Here is a 24,050-nt window from a genome sequence, read left to right as displayed (position 1 = left end):
CTTCTGTGATTACAGTATCTCACAGAAGTGAGTACACCCCTTACATTTTTGTAAATATTTGATAATATCTTTTCATGTGACAACACTGAAGAAATGACACTTTGCTACAATGTAAAGTAGTGAGTGTACAGCTTGTGTAACAGTGTAAATTTGCCGTCCCCTCAAAATAACTCAACACACAGCCATTAATGTCTAAACCGCTGCCAACAAAAGTGAGTACACCCCTAAGTGAAAATGTCCAAATTGGGCCCAATTAGCCATTTTCCCTCCCCGGTGTCATGTGACTTGTTAGTGTTACAAGGTCTCAGGTGTGAATGTGGAGCAGGTGTGTTAAATTTGGTGTCATCGCTCTTGCACTCCCTCATACTGGTCACTGGAAGTCAACATGGCACCTCATGGCAAAGAACTCTCTGAGGATCTGAAAAAAAGAATTGTTGCCCTACATAAAGATGGCCTAGGCTATAAGAAGATTGCCAAGACCCTGACACTGAGCTGCAGCACGGTGGCCAAGACCATACAGCAGTTTCCAACAACAGGACAGGTTCCACTCAGAACAGGCCTCGTCATGGTCGACCAAAGAAGTTGAGTGCATGTGCTCAGCGTCATATTCAGAGGTTGTGTTTGGGGAAATAGGCGTATGAGTGCTGCCAGCATTGTTGCAGAGGTTGAAGGGGTGGAGGGTCAGCCTGCATGAAATTGGTCTGCATGGCTGTCGTCCCAGAAGGAAGCCTCTTCTAAAGATGATGCACAAGAAAGCCCGCAAACAGTTTACTGAAGACAAGCAGACTAAGGACATGGATTACTGGAACCATATCCTGTGGTCTGATGAGACCAAGATAAACTTATTTGGTTCAGATGGTGTCAAGCGTATGTGGCGGCAACCAGGTGAGGAGTACAAAGACAAGTGTGTCTCGCCTGCAGTCAAGCATGGTGGTGCCCCCCCTGGTTGAGAACCACTGCATTAAACCATTCCCATATCACCCTGCAGCTTTCGCCTAGTGTCACACTGAAGTTAAGCAGGGTTGAGACTGGCCAGTACCTGGATGGGAGAGCTTCTGGGGAAAACTAAGGTTGATGCTGGAAGTGGTATTGGTGAGGCCAGCAGAGGGCGCTCACCCTGTGGTCTGTGTGGGCCTAATGCCCCAGTATAGTGACAGGGACACTACACTGTAAAAACAACACTGTCTTTCGGTTGAGACGTTAAACTGGAGTCCTGACTATCTGTGGTCAGTAAAAATCCCAGGACACTTCCCATAAAAGAGTAGGGGTATAACCCTGGTGTCCTGGCGAAATTTGCCCACTGGCCCTTCTCTATCATGGCCCCCTAATAATTGGCTACATCACTCTCTCCTTTCCACTAATAGCTGGTGTGTGGTTGGCGTTCTGGCGCACTATGGCTGCCGTTGCATCAACCAGGCGAATGCTACACACTAGTGGTTGTTGAGGCCCCCCCCCCCCCGCCCCGCCCCCCAATACTATGTAATGCGTTTTGAGTGTCTAGAAAAGCGCTACATCAACGTAACTGTCTTAAAATCGGAGCTAGTGCTTGCTGCACACCTCAAATTCCAATGCACACAGTTTTTGCATTCGGATGTGCATTTTTATCTTGAATTCGATGGATATTTGAATTTTAATTGGTCAGCCCTAGATCAGACGTTAGGACAGAATGGCTAAAATGCTGGGGACATCCATTCTTATGTAAACAAACACGCATGTAAACACAACGGGCGATATCGAGGTCACGTCCGTATATATCGTACGATAAGTCAATAATGTAATTATCGTGACAGGCCTATCTGAAACATTTAAGATCATAACAAAGTTACGTTGTAATTAAATTGTTTTGCTTCCTTGTAGCTACTGTGTTTTCAAATGTGTAGTGTAGCACTGCTGCGAATGTCCACCGTTTCTGTGGGTCATTAATTAACATTAAAGTAATGTTTAGAGACAACGACATTCCTAGTGTCTCCCGATGTTCAGAAACGTCGTCCGCTTTTTCGGTCAAGGCGTTAACAACATGCTTACGACTCGCCTACAAACCGAAAGAATACATCAACACACTAGACTGAATGAAGGTGACATTAGAACAGTCCAAATGAACCTGAATGGCACGCGATGCTAATTTTCCCATTAATTTGACAGATTTCCCATTAAATAATCATTTGTTTAAAATATTCAATCGATGTTTGCTGCCCAGGATCCCCCCCACCACATCAAAATGCATGCTAATGAAACACATCGTCAGCTTGTAATTCGCTGTGGGAGAGGTGGCACCATGAGAAAAGGGGGGGGGAAAAAAAAAAAACAGATGAAACAACACAAAGAGGCAGAAAATACGAGTGTGATTGCCTCCGTCAACCCTTAATTTCATTCCCAGCGAGTCTCACCGGCAGACGCGAGCACAGGCAGCCGAGGGCCAGGCAGAGACGCCTCTCAGTGGCCTATGACCGAGCTGAAAATTCAAATGTTTATTTATTTATTTATTTATTTATTTATCGGCGCATGAAGAAGGCAAGCCTGAGAGCACCGGAGCTCTGGCTCTCGATTTTCTGCACCCCATCTGTCGTGGTTTCAATCAGAGCAGAGGAGATGGGAGACTCTCACTGTCTGTGTCTGACTGAGATTTACGCTTGCCTCCCTTCTGCACAACCACACTCTTTTTATATGCACACACACACACACACACACACACACACACTTATGCTCTGTGAGATACCACCTGCCTCTCCAATCTGGCTTGATGGATTCAGCCAAAGCAACAGTGACTTCTTGCTTACTGCTGACTCACTATAACCCCTTCTGCAAACACACATGCGCACACACACACACAAATTGACACAATAAAGGTTCGTGATTTCTTTTCTTTTCTTTATTATTTTTAGATAATCAAATCTAGTGGAATATGAGAAGACAGATCAGATCTCTCAAGCTAGAAATGAACTCTGCAGGAAAACAGAGGTCTCATGAGAGCCTCAATAAGGAAGCAGCGCAACTAAAAGAGCAGTTTGTGTCATTTCCCGCTCCCAGTCCCGTACCCCTCCGCCCTAATTTGCTCACCAGCCAGCTCTACTCGATCATACGACAGCTACTGAGCAGGGATTCTCATGCTGCGTCACATTGCAGCGTAACACACTCGGAGGAAAGCGCTATCCATCCTGTTCCGCATACATGAGCTCACAGATGCCCATGATTAGCTGGTGTCACTGTGATTGACAGGTGGAGAAAGACTTACATCATCCCTCCCACCCTGAAAGAGCGGACAATTTTGCTGACTTGGGTCCCAGCCGCAGATGGCTGTAGCATTGTTGGGATTCGACCTGGTGACGGCAGGGCGAACGCTTGTTCTCAGAGTCCGCGAGTTTGTCGCAGACGCTCGGATATTTTCAAAAAATCTCATTCTTTTCCTCTTTACGACAAACAGCAGGAACAGCGCCGAGAAACAGCCAATGAGGGTCTCGCGGAAACCTGCATCTATCATCCATCTATTTAGGCATTGAGGGCAAAACGTACACACAATAACATTGTTTCAATTTTTTATCATTATTATTATTCTTCACCAGCGTTTTTTTCTCTCCCGTCAACAACCAAAGAAGGAAAAAATAACAAACCTTATTCACTACTGAATTTTCAAATTTGATGTGTTTAAAGTCACACACTCCAGCGAAGTTGGATGTGTCTTGGTGGCACGACACACTCATGTGTTACTCGTTCCCCAATTCTACAGACATGGACCAAGGATACTTCTGGACACAAGCGGGAGTTTAAGAACAGACTGCACAGATAACCGGGATGATTAAAATTAAAAATAAAAAAAGGGTCACGAAAACTGCTGACTGAACAAAAGTAAAGTGAACGTTTTTCCGATCCTCGACCATCCAGTTTGGGTGTGCCTGAAACCCACTGTAGCCTCAGACGCTAGTTCTTGGCTGAACTGACTGGAGTGTGATGTGGTCTTCTACTGTTGCAGCCTGTTCACCTCAAGCTTCAATGTGTTGTGCATTCTGAGATGATTTTCTGCTCAACACGGTTGTTAAGAGTTTTTGAGTTATCGTAGTCTTCTTGTCAGCTCAAACCAGTCTGGCCATTCTCTTCCAACATCTCTTATCTCAAAAAGACGTTCTCCGCTTGCAGAACTGTCGCTCGGTGGATATTTTTTGTATTTCGCACCATTCTGTGCAAACTCGAGAGACTGCTCTGCGTAAAAAGAAAATTCCAGATCATCAGCAATGTCTGAAATACTAAAACCAGCCCACCGACCACGTCGGTTCAGCCTTCATCAGCGGATGGTCGTGGACGTCCGCTTCTCGGTCGGTCCGTAACACTTCCAGTCTGTTTGAATTTGTTGACAAATTTGGCGACGGTGTCGTGTGTGATGTGCTCGCCACGTTTCCTGTTCAAGTCCATCGCAACCTTGCGCCAGCTTCCCGATCCAGCCATGAGAGTCATTTCAATACGTTCTTCTTTTGTCAAAGGCGTTCTTAGAGGCTATCTATCTGAACAAAAATACAATATAAGCCAAGGATGAAAATTTTTGGGAGACATTTTGCTAAAAAGTCTTCATTTCCCCTATGTATGGAGACTTTTGGGACACCTTGTAATGTCTGTACTACAACATTTAGTGAAATTTGCATGCATTGATATAACTGTATGAATGAGCAGGTGTACAGGTTATTAGAGTGGCCACTGAGTGTACACTTAATTACCACATTTTAGCCTTTGCATTAGTGGTAATTAAATTTTGGGCAGCACTGGAACCTTCGCTTACACAGTGAGCAAACCTCAGGGCAGTCAGGAAATGTTGATGCAAAACGCACTTTTCAGTATATTTCCTGGTCAAGGGCTGTGTAAATGAAGGGCTTCGTTTGTCCTTTCAAAGGACTACTTCGTGATATAGAAGAACATGATTGATGAAAGTTATAAGAAAACAATTAGGAGGAATTCCATTGTCCGAAACACAATTTTAGCCTAAATTACAGCAATGACATTTAAAGAGTTCTCTGCCTACGCTTTCAGATTTCCCAAACAAGGATATGAACAGCCAAAATAATCATACTTTTTATTTCATGCTCTGCTTACCTTGATACAATTAGCCTTACAAAAAAAGGCCAAAAAAAAAAAACCCCAAAAAAAAACCTCAGATCAGGTACCTGGTAAAACCCATTCATCAAATGAACTTTAATCAAAGTGACAATGGGAGGTGTATTCATCTCTTTCCTTTCTACTTTCTCCTTTGCCTTCTGGTATTGCCTCCTTCAATCACATTACAGTCATGACAGCGGAGGCCGTGGTGCAGAATGAAGAAAAACTCAATAGTGCTGGAGGCTATCTGATTACACTTTCCTCCAATTGAAATGCCACGTGTGTATCGGATTTACAATTAAAGGTCTCGACGAGCATGATATGACTGCTTATCTTAAATCAAAGATGTGCCAAGGAGATACAAAGTATAGCGTCTCAGTTGTTTACGCAGACACAGTGGAAGCCATGTTGTTAAACTAATGTAGATAAATATGGAGAGGAGCTTAATAAAGGTCAGAGAACTAATCAGCCTCTAAGTGTAGGCTGATCTGTACAGAATAAAACCCTGATACGCCATCTACAGTTTGCATCTGTGCTCATATTTGTTTACATATAGAACGCCAGAGGAGGATTGGCCAGACTAGTTTGAGCTGACAGGAAGTCTATGATAACTAAAAATACCGTGCTGTAAAAGTATCTCAGAACAGTTATCAGAACAGTAGACCGCATGGGGTTTCGCTCTTGTCAATCAAAAAGAGGAATCAGCGGACGCAGACTCAGAAACCGGACGGCTGAAGATTTAAAAACATTGCGTGGCCTGGTGAATCTCGGATTCTTCATCGGTATGCTGATCGCAGGTTCAGAATTTGGCATCAACAGCATGAATCCGTGGACCCAACCTGCCTTGTGTCAACAGTTCTGGTGGTGGTTGTGTAATGATGTGGGGAAAATTTTCTTTCCACACTTTGAGCCTCTTAATACCAACTGAATGCCAACAACCTATCACCGTGCCCACCGGAATCCATTTAAGGCCACAATTTATCCGTCTTATAATGACTACATCCTGCGAAATAATGCGCCATTTCACCTATTAACCCATCATTTACATTACTACATTTACATTTAAGACCGTGGCAGACGCCATTATCCAGAGCGCCTTACATTTATTTCATTTATACATCTGAACAGTTGAGGGTTAAGGGCCTTGCTCAAGGGCCCAAACCGCCGGGTGTTCCGATCAGTAGCCCAAAGTCTTAACCACGGAGCTACCACATCCTCTACCTGAGCTACCACATTACTGTCACAACTCCTCCACAAATACCTGACTGAAAGTACATAAATGAGTGAGCTTTGCCATTACAGTTCCACAACGTTTTCACTGAGGATGTTGATTTTTCCCCATTAGTTATTTTTCCTATCTCTTTTTCTCTCCAATTGATTCTTTACACAATCAGTTGGCTCCTCAGTAGTAAACACACACACACACACACACACACGTATGCCTTTAATCTACAGCTCTCTGATCACACCTATATGTTTCCTTCTTTTTTTAGGTAGATCTATTGGCCAAAGCCTGATTTTCTGTCAATTTTACTTTAAATATACAGTGTGTATATAAAAGAGAATAACGCTAGAGTGAAACAAATAATCCCTGCTGCTACAAGTGTACCCCAAATAACAGTAGATTATCGCAGCAAACAGAGTTACTAAATGTAAAAACACCATTTTTTTTTTTTTTTTTACACATCAATGATAAACGTATTGATTCAACTGAGTTGAATTCTAATTTTAGTCCATTTCTTTTAGGAGCAGGCATTCAATCCAAACAACACGTACATAAACGGCATCGAACACTGCCTTGCAAATTCGACTTGCACTCAAACGTAATCGAAATCTGTCAGAAACATTTCACGTGGTCCAGACAAGCGACCAAAATGTTCACTGAAGCTTTTAGGTGAACGCAGTTACCATTCAATTCATTCCTAAAAGCAATTATGTCATGAAAATAACCTTTAAGAGACGCTGCTTTAATTAGCATTTACATGTAAACCCCTCCTCCCCTAGTAAACCATAAACCTATCAGTTGTTGGTACCTAGAAAGCACCTGTTGGTTGAGATTTCATGTTAGTATTTGCAACACAGGTAGTGGCTTGACCAACTTACCCCAAATTTCCAAAGCAATTGTAATTTTGCATGCTTGCTTAGCATTCTTTACCAAGATTGTGGTGATGAACCGTCTTCAGAAGTGGCAGTAAACCGCGAAATCTAAACTACAGCCGCAGCATGTGTTCAAATCCAATTTGATGCAAACACACCCACACAGCATCTAGTCGCTCTTGTTCAAAAGCTTGATTCGATGCAATGCTGCTGTGCTGTGGACAATCCCTGATAAAAACACAAGTGAGTACTGAGCTGCAGCCTGGAAGCGGTCAAAGCTGACTGTTTGGCCTAATCGCAGTCAGAGCGACGCTCTGTGCGCATAACAACAGCCGCACCTCCTCTCTGATAAAACCACCAAAGCCGCAAAAAATGGATCTGCGCCGTATTCGTGCAGGTCGCCGACCTTCCCGTCTTGTCAACAGCCTAACGAGCCCACATTACCCTATGCAAAGCCCATTAGTTTAGCGCATTACCATCACAGATCTGGTATGGCTGCCAAATGCAATCTGTTCGTGCAATTTGGATGAGACCATTTACATAAATTTAACCTGATTAACCCACCAGCATTAATTCACGAGACTCTCCAAATGGAACACGTAGGCCCTGTCCAGCCAAGATGAAGGGCCGTGGGAGAGAAAAAGACAGGGGATGCTAAGAGCTACTCGAGAGGCCAGAGTGCTTCCACAAACAATACCTGGTATGCAAAGAGAGCTGTTCTTTTCGACCACAGCTTGAGCAGCATGGTTCGAGGCACAGTATCTCTAGCCGAAAAGTACGAAAGCAGGCATCTCAGGTGAGTTCAAAACTAATTTGCCGAGAACATTTACTGATGTCGAGACAATATTATCGAATACTGTTTTTAAAAAATGCTCTGGCCTCCAGTCACCAGATCTCTCCAAGTTAAATCCTACATCATACAACGATGACTTGACTATGTCACACTGTCAGTAAAGCTACAAGAGATGATGTTAATGAATGCATGCTAGTTAGTGTTGCGTCTAACCTGTTGGGCCGTAAAGGATTTATCTATTAACGTAAGGGGGGAAAAAAAACAACATCTGAACATGATGTTACAGCAAAAATAATCAATGACTATGGTGTAAAGTGGAGTTACTGCCCTTTTACTGCCCTGAAGTTGATTATGTTTTGATCTTTGTTTAATATATCACAGCGATTTACCAACAATCACAGGTTTCACAGGACGACATGTACGTTTTATCCGTTTGTCACGTTTAATGTTGTGAGACATAAACAGTCATTAGTCATCACCCTCCCTTCTTTTCACTCAGTTTGTACAGCCACCGAGAAAAAAACAACACGCCCTCCGTGTCAGAAAAGTTACCTCTTGATCTACGAAGTGCTGATGCTGGAGACTCCTTCCAAAACCTTTAAATAAAAATCCCCCTTAAAAGTCCCTGCAGAACTTCAACAAGTATCAAGAAAATTCACCAACACCCCCTGACCAATCAGAATCGAGATTTCAACAGCAACCAATTAGGCCACGGGATGCTACGAGAGCAAATGTCGATTTTTTCAGAACATGTTCATTTAGCTATTAGCACACTAAAAAGATAGAAAAGGCAACAGTGTAAAGCTCGTCATGAGTATTATATTTAAAATAAAACCAAACCAAAAAAACCAAACTAAAAAAAGATATAATGCTTCAACGGCTTTACACAGTGCCACTCGCTTGGTTTTAATGTTGTCTAAAATTGCGCCATCGTTGTTTTGATAGTGCAACGAAATATTGACTGCGGGACACTTTCACAGCCCCTCGGGTGAGAGTCTTCAGACACTTCAATGAATTCCAAACCCATAACGCATCGCTCTAGCCTAAAATCATGAAAAGCAAAATGTCGCCTTTGGGGTTTGACAACAAACTCTCTGTTTTCCCAATTCAAACCATGCTGTTAAAAAAGGGAGCCGAATCAATCACTGTCTTTTACCATAACAGTCGGCAACAACTGAAATAAAATAAAAACAACAACAAGTTTTTCAAATTGACCCAGGCTAGAATGATCATCCTTCATCATTCTGTACATACATGCAACTACAAAACGAAGCATGTGCTGTTTTACTCTTGGACGTATTTAATCTGGACCAGTGATATTCCAGACTCCAGGTCCCATAATGCTACTGTGGCAATACATTCCTCTGGTCCACCATGTCAAGCAAACACCACTTATGCAACGAGAATCTGTCCGAGCTTGCCTAAGCTAACATAGCTATACTCCACCTCATCATTATTTGTTCATGGGTCTTAATACTTACTGTAGTGTATGATAAAAACAGGATTTCCATATGCCACATGTTAAGTTCTGTGAAAAACTCGGAGTGTGAAAATAACACGTGCACCTTTGTCATTCGAACACAACCACCAGCATATGTGTGTGAGCATGCATGACGACGAGCCGTATGCATATTACGATCACCTGCATTCATTTTTAGCATTAAAACTTGGCAAAGCCTGATGTTTTAGGGTTGAGGTTGAGAGAATATATTTTGTGTGTGTGTGTATATTTTACACACACACACACACACACACACACACACACATACATATATATATACATATACATACACACACACATACATACACACGCTGTAGCTAATCATTCTTAAGCATTTTAACTAGAGTAACACCTCAGTATCAGCATGAAGGAAATAAAAAATCTTCTGACTAGTTCACATTCGTCACAGCTCTCATTCTTTCTGACTAGAAATGTTTTCTACATTTTCGTTTCATAAGCTTTACATTTTCGTGCTTCCACGGCTAGTTTACTTTCCAAAAGACTTTGTTATTTATTTAGACAAACCACAGAAATATACCAATACTAATACATATTTTTTAATCTACGGGCAATCTAGGTCAAATGAGCCAGCTGAACGCCGAGATCGAGATGGTGTATAAGGAGTGATCAGCTCACGTGGATAAGAAGGAGCTGTCCCATGGACTGCTCTGTATGTTGGGACCAACATTTTAAAAATTATTATGTACATGGACTGGAAGCCAGTGTAACTGGGAGAGCACGGGGGTAGCGACGTGTTGGTAAAGACGCGAGCACCTGAGTTTTGAATGTACTGAAGACTCTTAATGGACATCAATACATTCAATAGAATGGCATAGAACAGAACAGAGTAGGACAGAACACAATAAAACAAAAGAATACAATACACAACCAAACAGAATAGAACACAATACAATACAACTAACGAGAAGAGAATAGAATAGAACTGAAAATAATTGAATTTGACAGAACAGAATGGAACACACGACAACACAACCAAAATTAGTAGAGAAAAGTAGAGAAATAGTAGTAGAGAATAGTAGAGAAAAGAACAGAACAGAATAAAAAATACCATATAACAGAATAGAATATAATAGCATAGGATAAAATAGAATAGAATGCAGTAGAAAAGAACAGAATATAATACAATACAACCAAATACAATTGAGCATAATTGTGAATTGAATAGAACCGAATAGAATAGAATTGAACAGAATATAATAGAATAGAACAGAAATGAATAGAATAGAAACTCCACCTTTCCTGTGGGCCCATGTGTAGGTGATTGGCACACTCCTGGCCACTGGCTGCTTCTCTGTCTCGATCACAGGCCTCCTGTCCATGAATGAGTCCTTCTCCGGGTGAATGTACTTGGGCAGGGCCTTGTAGAACCAGGCACCGGAACGCTTCCACACCTGGGGCGGGGGAGAGAGAGAGAGAGAGAGAAAACAATTGAAAGAGGGAGAGAACAAAAGAAAAGTACAGAGAGAACTGAGCTATATTGGAGAAAAACAGTAGAGTGTAATATCTTTGGGGAAAACATGCATCACTGTTATTCAGGAGGTTGAACACAGGAAGGAACCTGATTTAACAAATAATAGAGTAGTGTGACTGAACGCCGGGAGCTGAGAGTACCGAGAACACTTTGTATCTGACAGCAAAAGCATTTCCTTTCTTAGAGCCATGGGTCTCAAAATGGGGTCTGTGAATGAAGCAAAACAAGGGGTGTGGGAATTTTTTTTTTTTGGTCCCCCCCCCACACACACACACACAAAGTGTTCCTAGCTGCCTAAATTTTGAGAACCCCTGTCTTAGAGAGACGGTGCTACTATGTCCAACGGTTTCTTTTGTGTACAGTGGCTCTGTTAATTTCCAAGCCAGATGATTGGTCCAGACAACTGTTCTGCCCTGGGTTCTGCGAATGGACTGGACCCAACCATCATGGGCCACTAACAATAATACAAATCCATCCAAAAGCCCCATCAAGTCATCTCAACAGCTGCAGCCAGTGGCAGACCAAGTTGGATGTATAGCCAGGGCGTCTAATCAAAGTAGAAGGATGCTTCATGGATCAGTTTCACAGAACCAAAATGGACACTACGGTTAAATCCTCACCATTGATGGCCATCAAGCCGTGTCGGGTTCTTTTGTAGAAAGGTTAAGTATAAATTGCAGGTACGTATAATGTGAGAGTTGTGTTAAAAAATAGCTCGCGGTTCACTCTCAGGTCTGGCAGATGGCTATATAGTGACAGACAGCAGGTGCTAAAATGTCAGGGTTGATAGCAGCTGCTGCCATCGGCTTGGCAGGGACCATTACCCAGCTGGAACGACTCAGCGACCGTCTCCATCACCCAAACCTCCATCCTGCTGTGAACCAGCCATGCTGATGCAAACGTGTGACACCTTGACGCCTTGCCTGTTCTCAAAAACGCTTTTGGGTACTTAAACGGGAACGCCATGCAAAAATTACCAGCTTTTATCTCCTGCCATATCAATCCAGTGATGAAACAAGTACTTAAAGAGCATTTTTAAAATGTACGTAGCAGTACCATTTTGACATATCAAGCAAGAGTCCATGACACCTGAGGACTGGGCGATATGATATAAAGTTGGTATCGTGATAAATGATGACACAATGTGTCTAATATTTAAGAAGAGATGAGAGAAACCTTTTACACATTGCCCCTGGATGCCAGTCATGATGCTCATCACAAGACTCCTGAAGGTCACCAGGATGGACAGTGAAACATGCACAGGAAGACGTGAAACTTTAATACGCTGAAAAATCTCTACAAAAAAAAAAAACAAAAAAAAAAAACAGAACTTACCCAAAGGAACTCAAAATGTAAAGTTTATTCCTTAAAAGCTTGCCTCTACAAAGACCACTACACTGAGACGGACAGAGAGGCAACTAGAAACTAATTTATTCGATCTGATAACTCTCCAAATCATTCTAGATTGAGCTGCTATTCATGCTTTCTTCAATATGACTGGACAGGAGCGTGACATTGAACACGACAGACACGCACACGCTGTGCACGTTGCTTCAGGGTCATGAAACGGAAGAAAAAGCGAACATAACGAAGCAGCTCTAAGCTCTGCCTTATGGAATAACTATAAAGCCATTATTGCCAAAGCAACGCATCAGACTGCTTTGACAACTTCGTGCAATTCCGTTCCCACTCTATCAGTGCAGCAAGAGAAAAAAAAAAAAAAAACATGGAGGACAAAGCAGGTAGAAATAAAAAAAATAAAAACGTTTTCGTTAGTGAGCTGCTCAAATGTTCAACTGGAGATATTTCAAAGTCAATATTTGAACACTGTAATGTAACTAGACAACAACAAATCTGTTTGGGGACCTTCGATGGAATTCAACGACATACAGCGGTCTAAATGCTGTCTAGCCTTCCAAGAAAAGCTCAGGCAAGCTCTGCCTCCTCTTTGCCACCGTTATATTGCACACTGAAAAATCAATCCAAACTTTATTATTACTACTGGCTAGTTAGGCTGCACTAGAGCTTGTGCTATCGATATTCTCGTTAGTGTCGCACAGTGTGTTTGTTTGTATGTTTGTTTATTAATTACTACAGAAGGTGCTCTAGCCAGCTAGAAATAAAAATCTAGTGTAAGACTATAAGGCGAGATGACTACCATCAGCCATTAGAAAAACAAAGTTTAACCATAATGTAAAAGGCAAAACTGCTGATACGATTACATTTACAGTTACCACATTTGGCAGGCACCCTTATCCAGAGCGATCTTATATTTATCTCATTTATACATCTGAGCAGTTGAGGGTTAAGGGCCTTGCTTAAGGGCCCAACAGTGGCAGCTTGGCGGTGCTGGGGTGTGAACTCATGACGTTCCGATCAACAGCCCAGTGTCTTAACCACTGATCTACCACCGCCCATAATTAACCCTATGAGTAAAGGCTTCTAAACGAAGGCGACAACAACAGTCTTCCGGTCAGGAGCCATCTGAATTAGTCTTGCATGCTGCTCTGGTCCACTAGCTAGCATTGTTAGGAAGCTGGGGTTGAATGGAAGTAAATGAGACCTAAATGAGACTAGAGCAGTAGAAAACTCTTTACCGAGAGCGCCAATCATTCTGAACCTGACCGTATAACCCTTACACAGCGAAGTGTAATGAATAGACTTTCACTTTTTGCCCCCTGTCAAATTGAGGACGCGCCCAATGAATAGCAAATCGCTGCAAAGCATTTGCTCTCTTGACGTTTTAATTAGTGGCATGATAATATCGCTAATTTCCAATAGGAGGAGAGGCAGCGTTTCGTGAAATTAGTTTTTGTGGATTGTGGATGTGCGACCACCAGTGACCGGAACCTTCAGTTGAGCCTTGCAGTCCAATGACCAGTGAGCCAGAACTCTATTAGTGCCGCCCAGTTCCTGTGACAAAAGGAGAAACCGGTCCTGATCTGGGGCCTGTCAATAATCCGGACCTGCTAATGAGAGGAAATGGAGATCAGCTGGCATGGAGCTAGCAGAGGAACCATTTGGAAGTTCTCCTGAATGAGTGTGAAAGCATCAAGGGTGAGCAAATTGTATATTTTACATGGAGGGAAAGAGAAATTTTGTTTGAAAAGGGATTCTACAGAATATTGTGTGTTGAGATCAGGGGGAAAGAGTTTCAGGTATTGCTCAAATCAAACAACAGAATGGTTGTTGGTGCCAGATTGGTTGGTTGTCTGGTTTTCAGAAACAGTATTTCAGAAGTTGTTGATCTCATGGGATTTTCAGACACGATAGAGGGTTTATACAGAATGGTGCGAAAAACAAAAAAAAGACATCCAGTGAGCGACAGTACAACTCGATGAGAGACTTCGCTGGAGACTGGCCAGACTGGTTCAACCTGACTGGAAGGCTGTGGTTAACTCAAATAACCGCTCTGTACAACCGTGGTAAGCAGAAAAGCGTCTCATGAAGCACGATGCATACGGATTATTGTTGTTATTCAAATTCCATTATCCTTCATTCAATTTGGAGTTGTAGAAGTCTTTGTTAATCAAAGTGGCCTTTACAACAGACAGAGAGGCTATCTTAAATTTTTTTAAATAATACGCAGATTTTCGTGCAACATTGTCATGGTTTCTAACTAGACACACTACAAAATATAATATTCATGCTATAATTCACAGTGTATGTCCATAATCTAAACAGCTACAAGAGCAAAATTTCAGTCTGGAGCCTACAGCAGCAGCAGCATACGCTCTGACGTAGGTTAAAATCCAAACATGGTGAAAGTTCCAACTGCCACAGAGCACAGAATTCAATACCACGTTGGACTAATACATTTTGTGATCTTTTAGAGTTGTCATGTCAGTAAAAAGGGGTCACTGGCCAAAGAAAAAAAAAAAAAAGAGAGTCTCTCATCAGTCGATTGTAGGGCTTAGGACTGCTTCATGAAAATGATCAAATACAAGACCATTTGTTCCAGCCTTCAGGCTCAGTGCCTCTGGGGGCCAATATCCACCCTGATCTAAGAATTGTGTGTAGTGGCACAAGCTTGGGATAAACGTGGATAAAAAAAAAAAAAACCTGATAGCATGCACCCAGCATATGGACTTTAGTCTTTTATCCTGAAAACAAAAATTTGCATGATTTAAGAGCCTTTGCATCACGATGTGATGACTATGAAGCATCATTGCTCATTGGGCACCACTGCCCGCCAGACAGCATTAATGCCTTTGGGATTTGTTTTCAGTCCAGGTTTCATTTCAGAAAAACACATTATGAAACTAAATCTTGGCCATGCATGAAGGGGGTGGACTATTTATTTTTCCTAAGCATGCTTCGGAGGGGGGGGGGGGAACTGAGCTTATTGTTCTGGCTTGTTTAAGCAATAAACCACAAGACTGGCTTTGTAGATTTTTGGCTTATAAAAACCAATGAGTCATTAAGAAATGATACCAAGTAATTAGCAAAGCACGGGGTGAAAAAGGGGCTAAATTAGAGAAAAGCTTCAGTCAGCTCTGATTTGTTAAAAATGTCAACAATTTGGGCTGCGATACAAGAGAAACGAGTTTTGGGGAAATTGGGGGGGGCAAGGGGGGTCTATTTCCCGGCAGGCTTAGAAGAGATATTTCTCACTAGATGCAATGCTGTTTGCACTTGCAGACCCTGTGAAACTCAGATGAGCTTTACAATGGCCTGAAGGCCCTGTACGTCCAAACCACCATCATGCTGGAGGTTCGTGTGCAATCCTGACAGTCCTCACTATCAACCTCCAGACATGGCATCCCTGTGCCCAAAAACATTTATTCATGTCTTATCTCCTGGATTATCAGAAAAGCAAAAGGTATTCCAATGTTGTGTCTCTTACATTCTGAAATTGTGGGGCTGTACAGATGCACTTACTGGAATAAATGAGTAAGAAATGTGATTAAATTTATGCAGAGCTTGCATTTCAAATATGATAGACCGCATTTTTTGTTTTGTTTTGTTTTGTTTTTGCATGCACCCTAGAGGCACTTTTAAGCCAAGCTAACATTTTTCATTATCCAAATCAAACCATGGCAAATTTGATTGTGAAAGGGCCAGAATAAAAGCCAAAGACAGCAGAAGCAGAAATAAAAAAAAATAAACGAAGAGAAGTTATAGCCCGTATTTGATCGTGTATTCTGATGCATAAATATCAACACTGCCTGCTCTTGACAGAAGCTTTTAGGAAGAGATTATTCATCAAAGTGAGACCAAATGTACAATGATGGAATACAAATCCGTTCTGTTGTCGATTTCAAAGCAATATAGTTTCCGGGCAAAAAATATCTACACTCACCAGCCACTGTACACCTGCACATTCATTCAGTTATCTAAATCAGCCAATCATCTGGCAGCAGAACAATGCAGAACATCATGCAGGTGCAGGTCAAGAGCTTCAGTTAATGTTCACATCCAACATCAGAATGAAGAAAACGTGAGATCGCCGTGACTTTGATTGTGGCGTGGATGTTGGTGCCAAATTGGGCTGGTTTGAGTTTTAAGAAACTGCTGATCTCCTGGGATTTTAACACACACACACACACACACACACACACCTGTCTCTAGAGTTTACACAGAACGGTACGAAAAACAAAAAACATCGAGTGAGCAACAGTTCTGTGGGTCAAAAAGCCTTGTTACCAGAGGAAAATGGCCAGATTGGGTCAAGCTGCCAGGAAGATTATAGCAAACCAAATAAATGACTCTTTACAACCACGGTGAACAGAAAAGCATCTCGGCATGCACAAAACATCAAACCTTGAGGTGGATGGACTACAGCAGCAGAAAACCATACTGGCTTCCACTCCTCTGAGCCAAGAACAAGAATCTGAGGCGATCATGGGCACATGCTCACCTCAACTGGACAGGTGAAGATTGGAAAAAACGGAACAAAAAAAACCTCAGACTTTTCATATCCACAGTATGTCATTATTTTACTTATATGTAACATCATTGCTGTGGTATAAGGGGAATAATACACTTCAGGTCATGCTGTTGTAGAAAGCAATCAGCTTTGGAGCGGTAACAATAACGCCGCTTGGTGTCAGGCCTATTATTGTCCTATAAAACATCTTTGACATTTTTGGGGCTTTTTTCCTTACTTTAAAAATGTTACAAAAGGACACATCATGGTCCACAGGATATATCAGAAAAGTGTACGTAAATATATCACGATAACGATATACCTCAGATCACCAGGAAAGAAAACAAGAAAACTAAAATATCCTCTTAATGTCACATTTGTCTGTTTTTCATAGAAGGAAAAAAAAATAAATCACAAACAAACCAAGCAAGTTAAAAATGTGCTTATGTCCCGTCTCTATGTAACCTCTGAATGTGGCGGTCGCACTGCCAGACAAATGGAGTGTTCGCGCAGGAAGAAGGGAAGCAGGGGACCAAGATCAGCACTGAATGACTCTGATAAAGCAGCACATTCAGGAAGGAGAGCAGCAGCCCATCTGATAACAGGTTCTGACTAAGAGCATTCGTTGGCAACTCCGGCTCACTGGCTGAACAGTTGGTACAAAATGCGGGAGCTCCCCTGACTCCCCGGTCTGTAAATTTCATAGCAGCCAGATAAGCATGTATGAGACCGACATTCAGAAAAAACACTGCCTCGCACAAAAACGTATTATATATCAGGCAGGACAGTTTCGCAAAAAACTATTATCTGGATTTATACAGTATGTCCTTAAATGTTCTCCGATATTCATCACAGAGAGGGCTCGAGGCAGAATGTCAGACTAATCCGACTGTATTACAGTCCTGTGGTGTTCAAGTACAATTTCTTTTTAATGGACTGATGCAAGTGTTCCTGTGACTGCACCGCGCTGGAGTTCAAATTCATTTGAAATAAGATGCTTCTGCGCACTCTTTGTAGCTCAGGTCTTACAATGTGCACACCAGTAACAACTCGGCAAACACAATTACATAAACCGCCCATGCTTTACCATGTCCCTCAGCAGCTGAAAAAGCAATCAACTGTAGTTATAGCATATAGAGAGAGAGAGAGATGCAGGAGGTTTTCCATGTTGGTATGTGAAAACATCCAGATATATATTTTCCTTTAATTAAGGGTAACCCGATAAACATCTTTTAACATAAAACTCAGAATGAGGAGTTCATTGCTACCAGAACATAATAGTGATAACCAATGTGTATAGACAACACTAGGAGAGTGAAAAGATCAGCCCTTACCCAGTATGTCATTCTTGATGATCAGTCACACACAACGAGAGATACAGACACAATGAAAACAAAAACGTACTTCGTTTACAGCTGTACAGAAGCATTCTACTGAAGTAGAACACTAATCGGTCTAAGGCCACTAAGTGATCACTAACCCTGTTCCAGGAGATCTTCCTTCCTCAAGACTTTAGCTCCAACCCTAATCGTGCCCACCTGACCATCGAATCATTGCCTTAAGAAGTTCTTGACCAACAAAAACAGGTGTGTTAGATTTTGATTGGAGATCAAACCTGCAGGAAGGAAGAGGGTTGGTGACAACTGATCTAAGGTACCTATCAATATAGGTATCGATATTGACTTGAGGTATCAACACTTGTGCAAAAATATCTATTCCGTCTATAAAAAAAAAAAAAAGATGCTGCATCCCTGTATAATACACAGAAACTCAGTAAAGAGGCTTTTGCTTTTAAACAAATTCTTTTAGATACAACGCAGATAATCGTCGAGCAGTTTTGTTAGAAGCATATTGGAGAACTTGCCATATTTTCTCTACAGACTTTGGCTCTCACTTGCCTCCATCTCTTCAAGGAATCCCAGACAGCCTTCATGATGTTAAGTTTAGGGCTCTGCAGAGGCCATACCGTCTGTCGCACAACGCCTTGTTCTTTTTTTTCCCCTCCTTCCCACTGAAGATGGTTCTTGTCTATAGTTGGTAAATGAATGTTTCAAAAAGTTTGCTCCGACACACTAATGCCAAACCAAAGTTAAAAATCTAAGGCAAGAACTATATAAAAACCTGATGTGCCAAGACTGTGTGGTGCACAGATCAGCACCTAGCCATTCTTACTTGATGAGTGGCGCCACGTCCATAGTTTAACCCAAAGCTGTGAACCTTCATTCACAACTCCATACATTCTAAATCCCATTGAAATACTCAATATCTCTTTTGGGTGACCAACGATTTAGAAAATTTTGCTATTTGACCGATTTAAGCTGAGGTTCCATTTGCTCAGTTGTGGAGCTATGTGATCACAGCCCCATTTAGCTCCATAGAGTTATTATAGCACCTAGTGCTCAAAAATGGTGACTGCAACAAATGCCATTAGAGCCTCAATGGGGCAGGAAACATGATGCATACTTGCATCATGGGGGGCTGGGGGAATAGGGGCTCTGGGGTAAGCAGTGAACAGATCGGTTAATGACAGGGGTGCCAAGGCCGTGCAGGAAACTGAAGTAGTTTAAAAATACCAAGATCGTGTTTCATAGCAAATAATCAAAATTAAATCTAATATAGAGTATTGCTGCAAACAAAGGCAAAGTGTAAGTGCACACAGCGGGTCTATGATGTAGAACCGTTTCTATTGTAAGATATACTGCAAAGACTGGGAGAGGGGGGGAAGAGTGGGCAGTTTGTCTCGCACCTCCAGGGTTTGGTTCTCGCCCTGTGTGCGCGGAGTCTGCATGTTCTCCCCATGCTACGGGGGTTTCCTCCAGGTAGTCCGGTTGTCCTCCCCGAGTCCAAGGACATACGTTGTAGGCTGATTGGCATCTCTATTGTCTGTGGTGTGCGAATGTGTGTACGACTGTTCCCTGCGATGTGTTGGCACCCCGTCCGGGGTGTCACCCGCCTTGTGCCCCGAGTCCACTGGGATAGACTCCAGGCTCCGTGCAACCCTTTGTAGGATAAGCGGTAGAGAAAATGGATGGATTGATGGGAGAGGGAAAGGGGGATTATGGAATGGAAACTATGATAAAAATGCGTGTGCACCACAGTGGCATTGCTCCCAGGTATTCTGTATGGTTGTTGATATGTAGTTGGGCTGGAAATTTGCTGAAACTGGCAAACTGGTGACTATTTCGAACATCCTCCAAGAGGTATGTCTGCAACTGCTCCAAATGCGCTGCTAGACTGCATTCTGGATATCTTGAATGTTGTCGTGTCTCATATTACAGGGTCACTCTAAAAATTCACTAGATAGCATCCTATAGCATGAGCCAAGTGTTACGTCCTCTCGACTTAATTTTGTTCGAGACCACATTATTATTCATTTCATCCTCCCCCACCCACATCTGTGGTCACGAGACCCTGCTCACTACCTATAAAGTTAAAGCGATGGTTCACCCAAAAATGAAAATTCTGTCATCAATTACTTACCCTCATGCCGTTCCAAACCCGTAAGATGTTCATTCATCTTCACAACTCAAATGAAGAAATTTTTAATAAAACCTGGGAGATTTCCGTCCCTCAATTTACAGTCCAAGTAACCGAAACTTTCAAGCTCCAAAAAGTGCGGAATGGCATGAGGGTGAGTAATTGATGACAGAATTGAACTATCCCTTTAAACCTCTGCTTCTAGTCAGCTTTTTTTGTAATCCATCTCACTCTCTTAACCATGTCTGCATCAGTCTTTACAACAGAGCTGAGTGTGTGAGAGTGCACGCATGTGGTTAATTGGAGTGCTATTATGAGAAACACTGCGTGTTGTGCTGAATGCTAAAGGCTACGCTAACGTGCATACCTCTCACTGAAAGGGAGCCGAGTTCAGAAGATGTGTCCGTGTTTGCTGCGTTTTATTTTTCTAACCTCGTCAGTGGCAGACTCGACAGAAATGAAAGACACCAACGTGGAATTAGCATGCTAACATCCAGATTCAATTTAGGCAATGTATTACATCTACTAAAGCTTATTTTCATCCACGGTCAACACCAGGAGGTCAGGTCAGAAGACACACTTCCACATTATGGTTGGCAGAAAAAGAAAAAAAAAACAGTTTATTTGATTTATACAACAAAGAACATGGGCAGAACTTTAATACGGTTGTTAGTGAGGTATGACTCATGAATCGTTTACTGAATCTGTTGAAAAAGTCCATCTGAATAAAACTTATTTATGTTATTGGTTTTAAAACTTCTTGTACAATTCTGACATTTACGTTATAACACAAAACACTGCGTAGTCCAACATATTAACAACTATTCTGCTAATTGACCTTTCCTGTCTCAATGAAGACCAGCAGTGTTTCCTACACTTGGTAAGTTCACATAAACAATAGCTAAAAACTAAAAAATGGCTCTGGGTGCTATGTACTGACTAGCGAAATTGAAAGCAGAACATTCCTTAAACTGATAACGACACAAGCTACTATTCTTATCAAGAGTTTTTACTCCGATGTCATATGCCAAGTGGGAAACAGCAAGTGTACTTTCAAAGCCAAGAAGGGTGTGAGACAGGGATGTGTGATGTCAGCACTGGTCTTCAATAGTGGCAATGACTGGGTCATGCGACAAATAACTGAAGACCAACTAAGAGGCATCAGATGGACCCATTAATGAACACTGAACAATGCTGGAAAAAAAATCTCGCCTTAGCACCTTTCCACAACCAGTAATCAGAGGTGAGGATGATGTTGAACATCCCAAATCCGACACCAATACAAGTCACAGACTTGCCTACAACTGTAGAGTTCACCTACCTGGGCAGCAGAAGTACCTGTAAAATGCTAAGCAATGTGTGAAGGTCACTCCAGTATTGTATCAGCACCAAGCCTGGATTGTACTAGAGACGTTTTCTTTCTCCTCTGCAGTATGGCTCAGACTGCTGGAGAATGACAAAGTGACCTAAACAAGCTGGCAACCTTCCATATACGGCACCTCATAAGAATCCTGCGAACCTTCTGCCCCAACACCATCTTCAACCAGCAAATGTTCTTCTGGTGCAATCAAGAGAGCCTGGACATTGACTACGTTCACATGGACAGCAGTAATCCAATTATTGAGCTTATTCTGAATAAGACAATATTGTGATTAAGGTGTTACATGAGTCGCGTTTAGAATATTCCTTTCATGTTCCCACTTTACACGTCATAGAACATAGATCGATTAACAGCACACGTCATTACGTCCCTGCACCACGCCGTCCGACGTCCCTCCAGAATTTTACGTATCGACATACAGTTCGTCTTCGTTATGGTACCGTATACAGTTTTGGGTGTTTTTATTTTTAATTTTACGAAAGCTTCAAGTGCAGTTATTTATTTGTCATGCTATACGTGCTAATAGACGACTGCTTGAAGCCGTGGGCTGCGTCCGAAACCACATACGTGTTTCAGCTACTATATAGTAGGTACATATTTCGCCTACTATATAGTAAGTACGTGGTTTCGGACACAGCCGTACTCTCTTGTTTGCCGTCAAACGGTTGAGCACTGCCCTGTGTGTACGTGTCCTGTAAAACTCCTGTTAATAGTGTGATTAAGGTGTGTACATGCACGTCGATAATGTGACTAAAACAGGAATACGCCACACTTCTTAATTCGATTTGTGTTTACTTTGAGTATGACTTTAATCGGATTAAGGTAATAAAAAATTGCTTTTTACATGCTAGTTTCTTAATCAGAGTATCGTCTTAATCGGGTTAATGTTGGATTACGTACTGATTGCCATCATGAGAAGGCAATGGAGATGGCTTTGGTACGTCATCTGAGGAGAAAAGGACAACATCCCTTGTACTTCCCTTCACTGGACACCAGAAGGAAGATGCGAAAGAGGCAGGTTTAAGAGCACCCGGCTGCAAACAGTGGCAGCAGAAACCAAAGCCTCGAAGCATACCTGTGGAATAATACTGAAGCTGGCCCAGAAAATGAACGGATGTTCTTTGTTGCCGCCCTACACGCAGGTACACATGAAGGGCAGTGAATGAATGGATGGATAGATAACACAAGCAATTCACTCGGTGAACATCGTAGTCTGCAGTTTTATTAGCCTAAATGATCCGAAAACCAGCGAATGTGCTGATTCCAAAATCCATTGTGCAGCTGTTCATGGAGTCGAACACCATCTGGGCGAATGGCTTTCTCTCAGGTTTGACTCGAAATACACTGAAAACACACAACTTCAAGTGTCAATCTTATGAACCAGAGTAGGACTTTGTCACAATTTGAAGGTTTTATGTTCCCCAGGAGAAAATGAATCGATCGAATTGGACATTTGATTCATTGAAACAGGCAGGCAGAAAGAATCGTATTGGTAAATTGAATCGAACTTCCATTCACTAATGGTTATTTTACCAACATTTACAAACAATCCATTACATTTGCTATTGCAAAGAGATACAGGTGTTTTAAAATACGAGTCTCCACAGAACCACTGCACATGAATAATGGTGAATAACTCAAGTGAATGAGTTACTATGTTTAATTTAAAAAAAAAAGAGCTTCTATGCTACTCCTCTTTCCTCATTGCCAAAAACAAATGCACGAACTACCACTGCAGTACATCGGGCCGTATATTTTATGGAGACACAAATCCTATCAATCCCCAAACATGTATTTCATTATACCCGTAAGCAAATAATTCGCTGACCTTTTCAAAGCATGGCGGTTGCAGAGACCGAGCTCAATGCAGCTGCCTGCAGATTCCACAGCAACCGAAGGATTCAGTCGCTGTGTGCTGTTCCATGTACGAACCTTAAAGCATGTAGTTCTTCTGCAAAAATGGAACTTTCCATAAATCTGAATACTGTACCTACAGGAAGCCTCGGCACACCAAAAAAAAAAAAAAAAAACAACCTCTAAAACAGGAGGAATTTGACAAAATATGACCGCCTGGGGAAGAGCAGCAGGTGGCTAGCAATCGCTTCCCAAATCCACCCATAGAACAGTCATTTTGACAAGAGGCTTCCATTATCTGTCCATCTATGATAAGATTAGTCAGTACCTTGTCAGTCATATTGTGCCACTATCTCCTTAATACAGCTTCACAAGTGACTCACAGTGGTGCTCCAGGCAGCTGAATATAATCTCAAGTTTTACTAAACTTTTTTGGCACGTAAACCATTCGCTGTTGTTAAATCGACAGTGTACTAAAATGTACACACTGAATGATGCTTTTATGAA

General features: G+C 42.0%; 1 protein-coding gene across 2 annotated transcripts in view; it reads right to left on the bottom strand.

Moving 5' to 3' along the window:
- The window catches only part of doc2b (double C2-like domains, beta), a 163,886-nt gene that overhangs the window by 128,024 nt on the left and 11,812 nt on the right, over positions 1 to 24,050 (bottom strand). For both annotated transcript variants that reach the window (XR_008385026.1, XM_053617972.1), the window contains exon 6: positions 10,726 to 10,882. Coding sequence is in view for 1 of the 2 variants with exons in the window: in XM_053617972.1 (XP_053473947.1) it covers positions 10,726 to 10,882 (157 nt within the window). In the remaining variant the exon portion in view is untranslated. The remainder of the gene's footprint in view (positions 1 to 10,725; positions 10,883 to 24,050) is intronic.

The sequence above is a fragment of the Ictalurus furcatus genome, chromosome 28, assembly GCF_023375685.1.
Source record: "Ictalurus furcatus strain D&B chromosome 28, Billie_1.0, whole genome shotgun sequence".
NCBI lineage: Eukaryota > Metazoa > Chordata > Actinopteri > Siluriformes > Ictaluridae > Ictalurus > Ictalurus furcatus.
The sequence above is the reverse complement of the archived record's forward strand: the minus strand, read 5'-3'. Positions and strand labels throughout refer to the sequence as shown.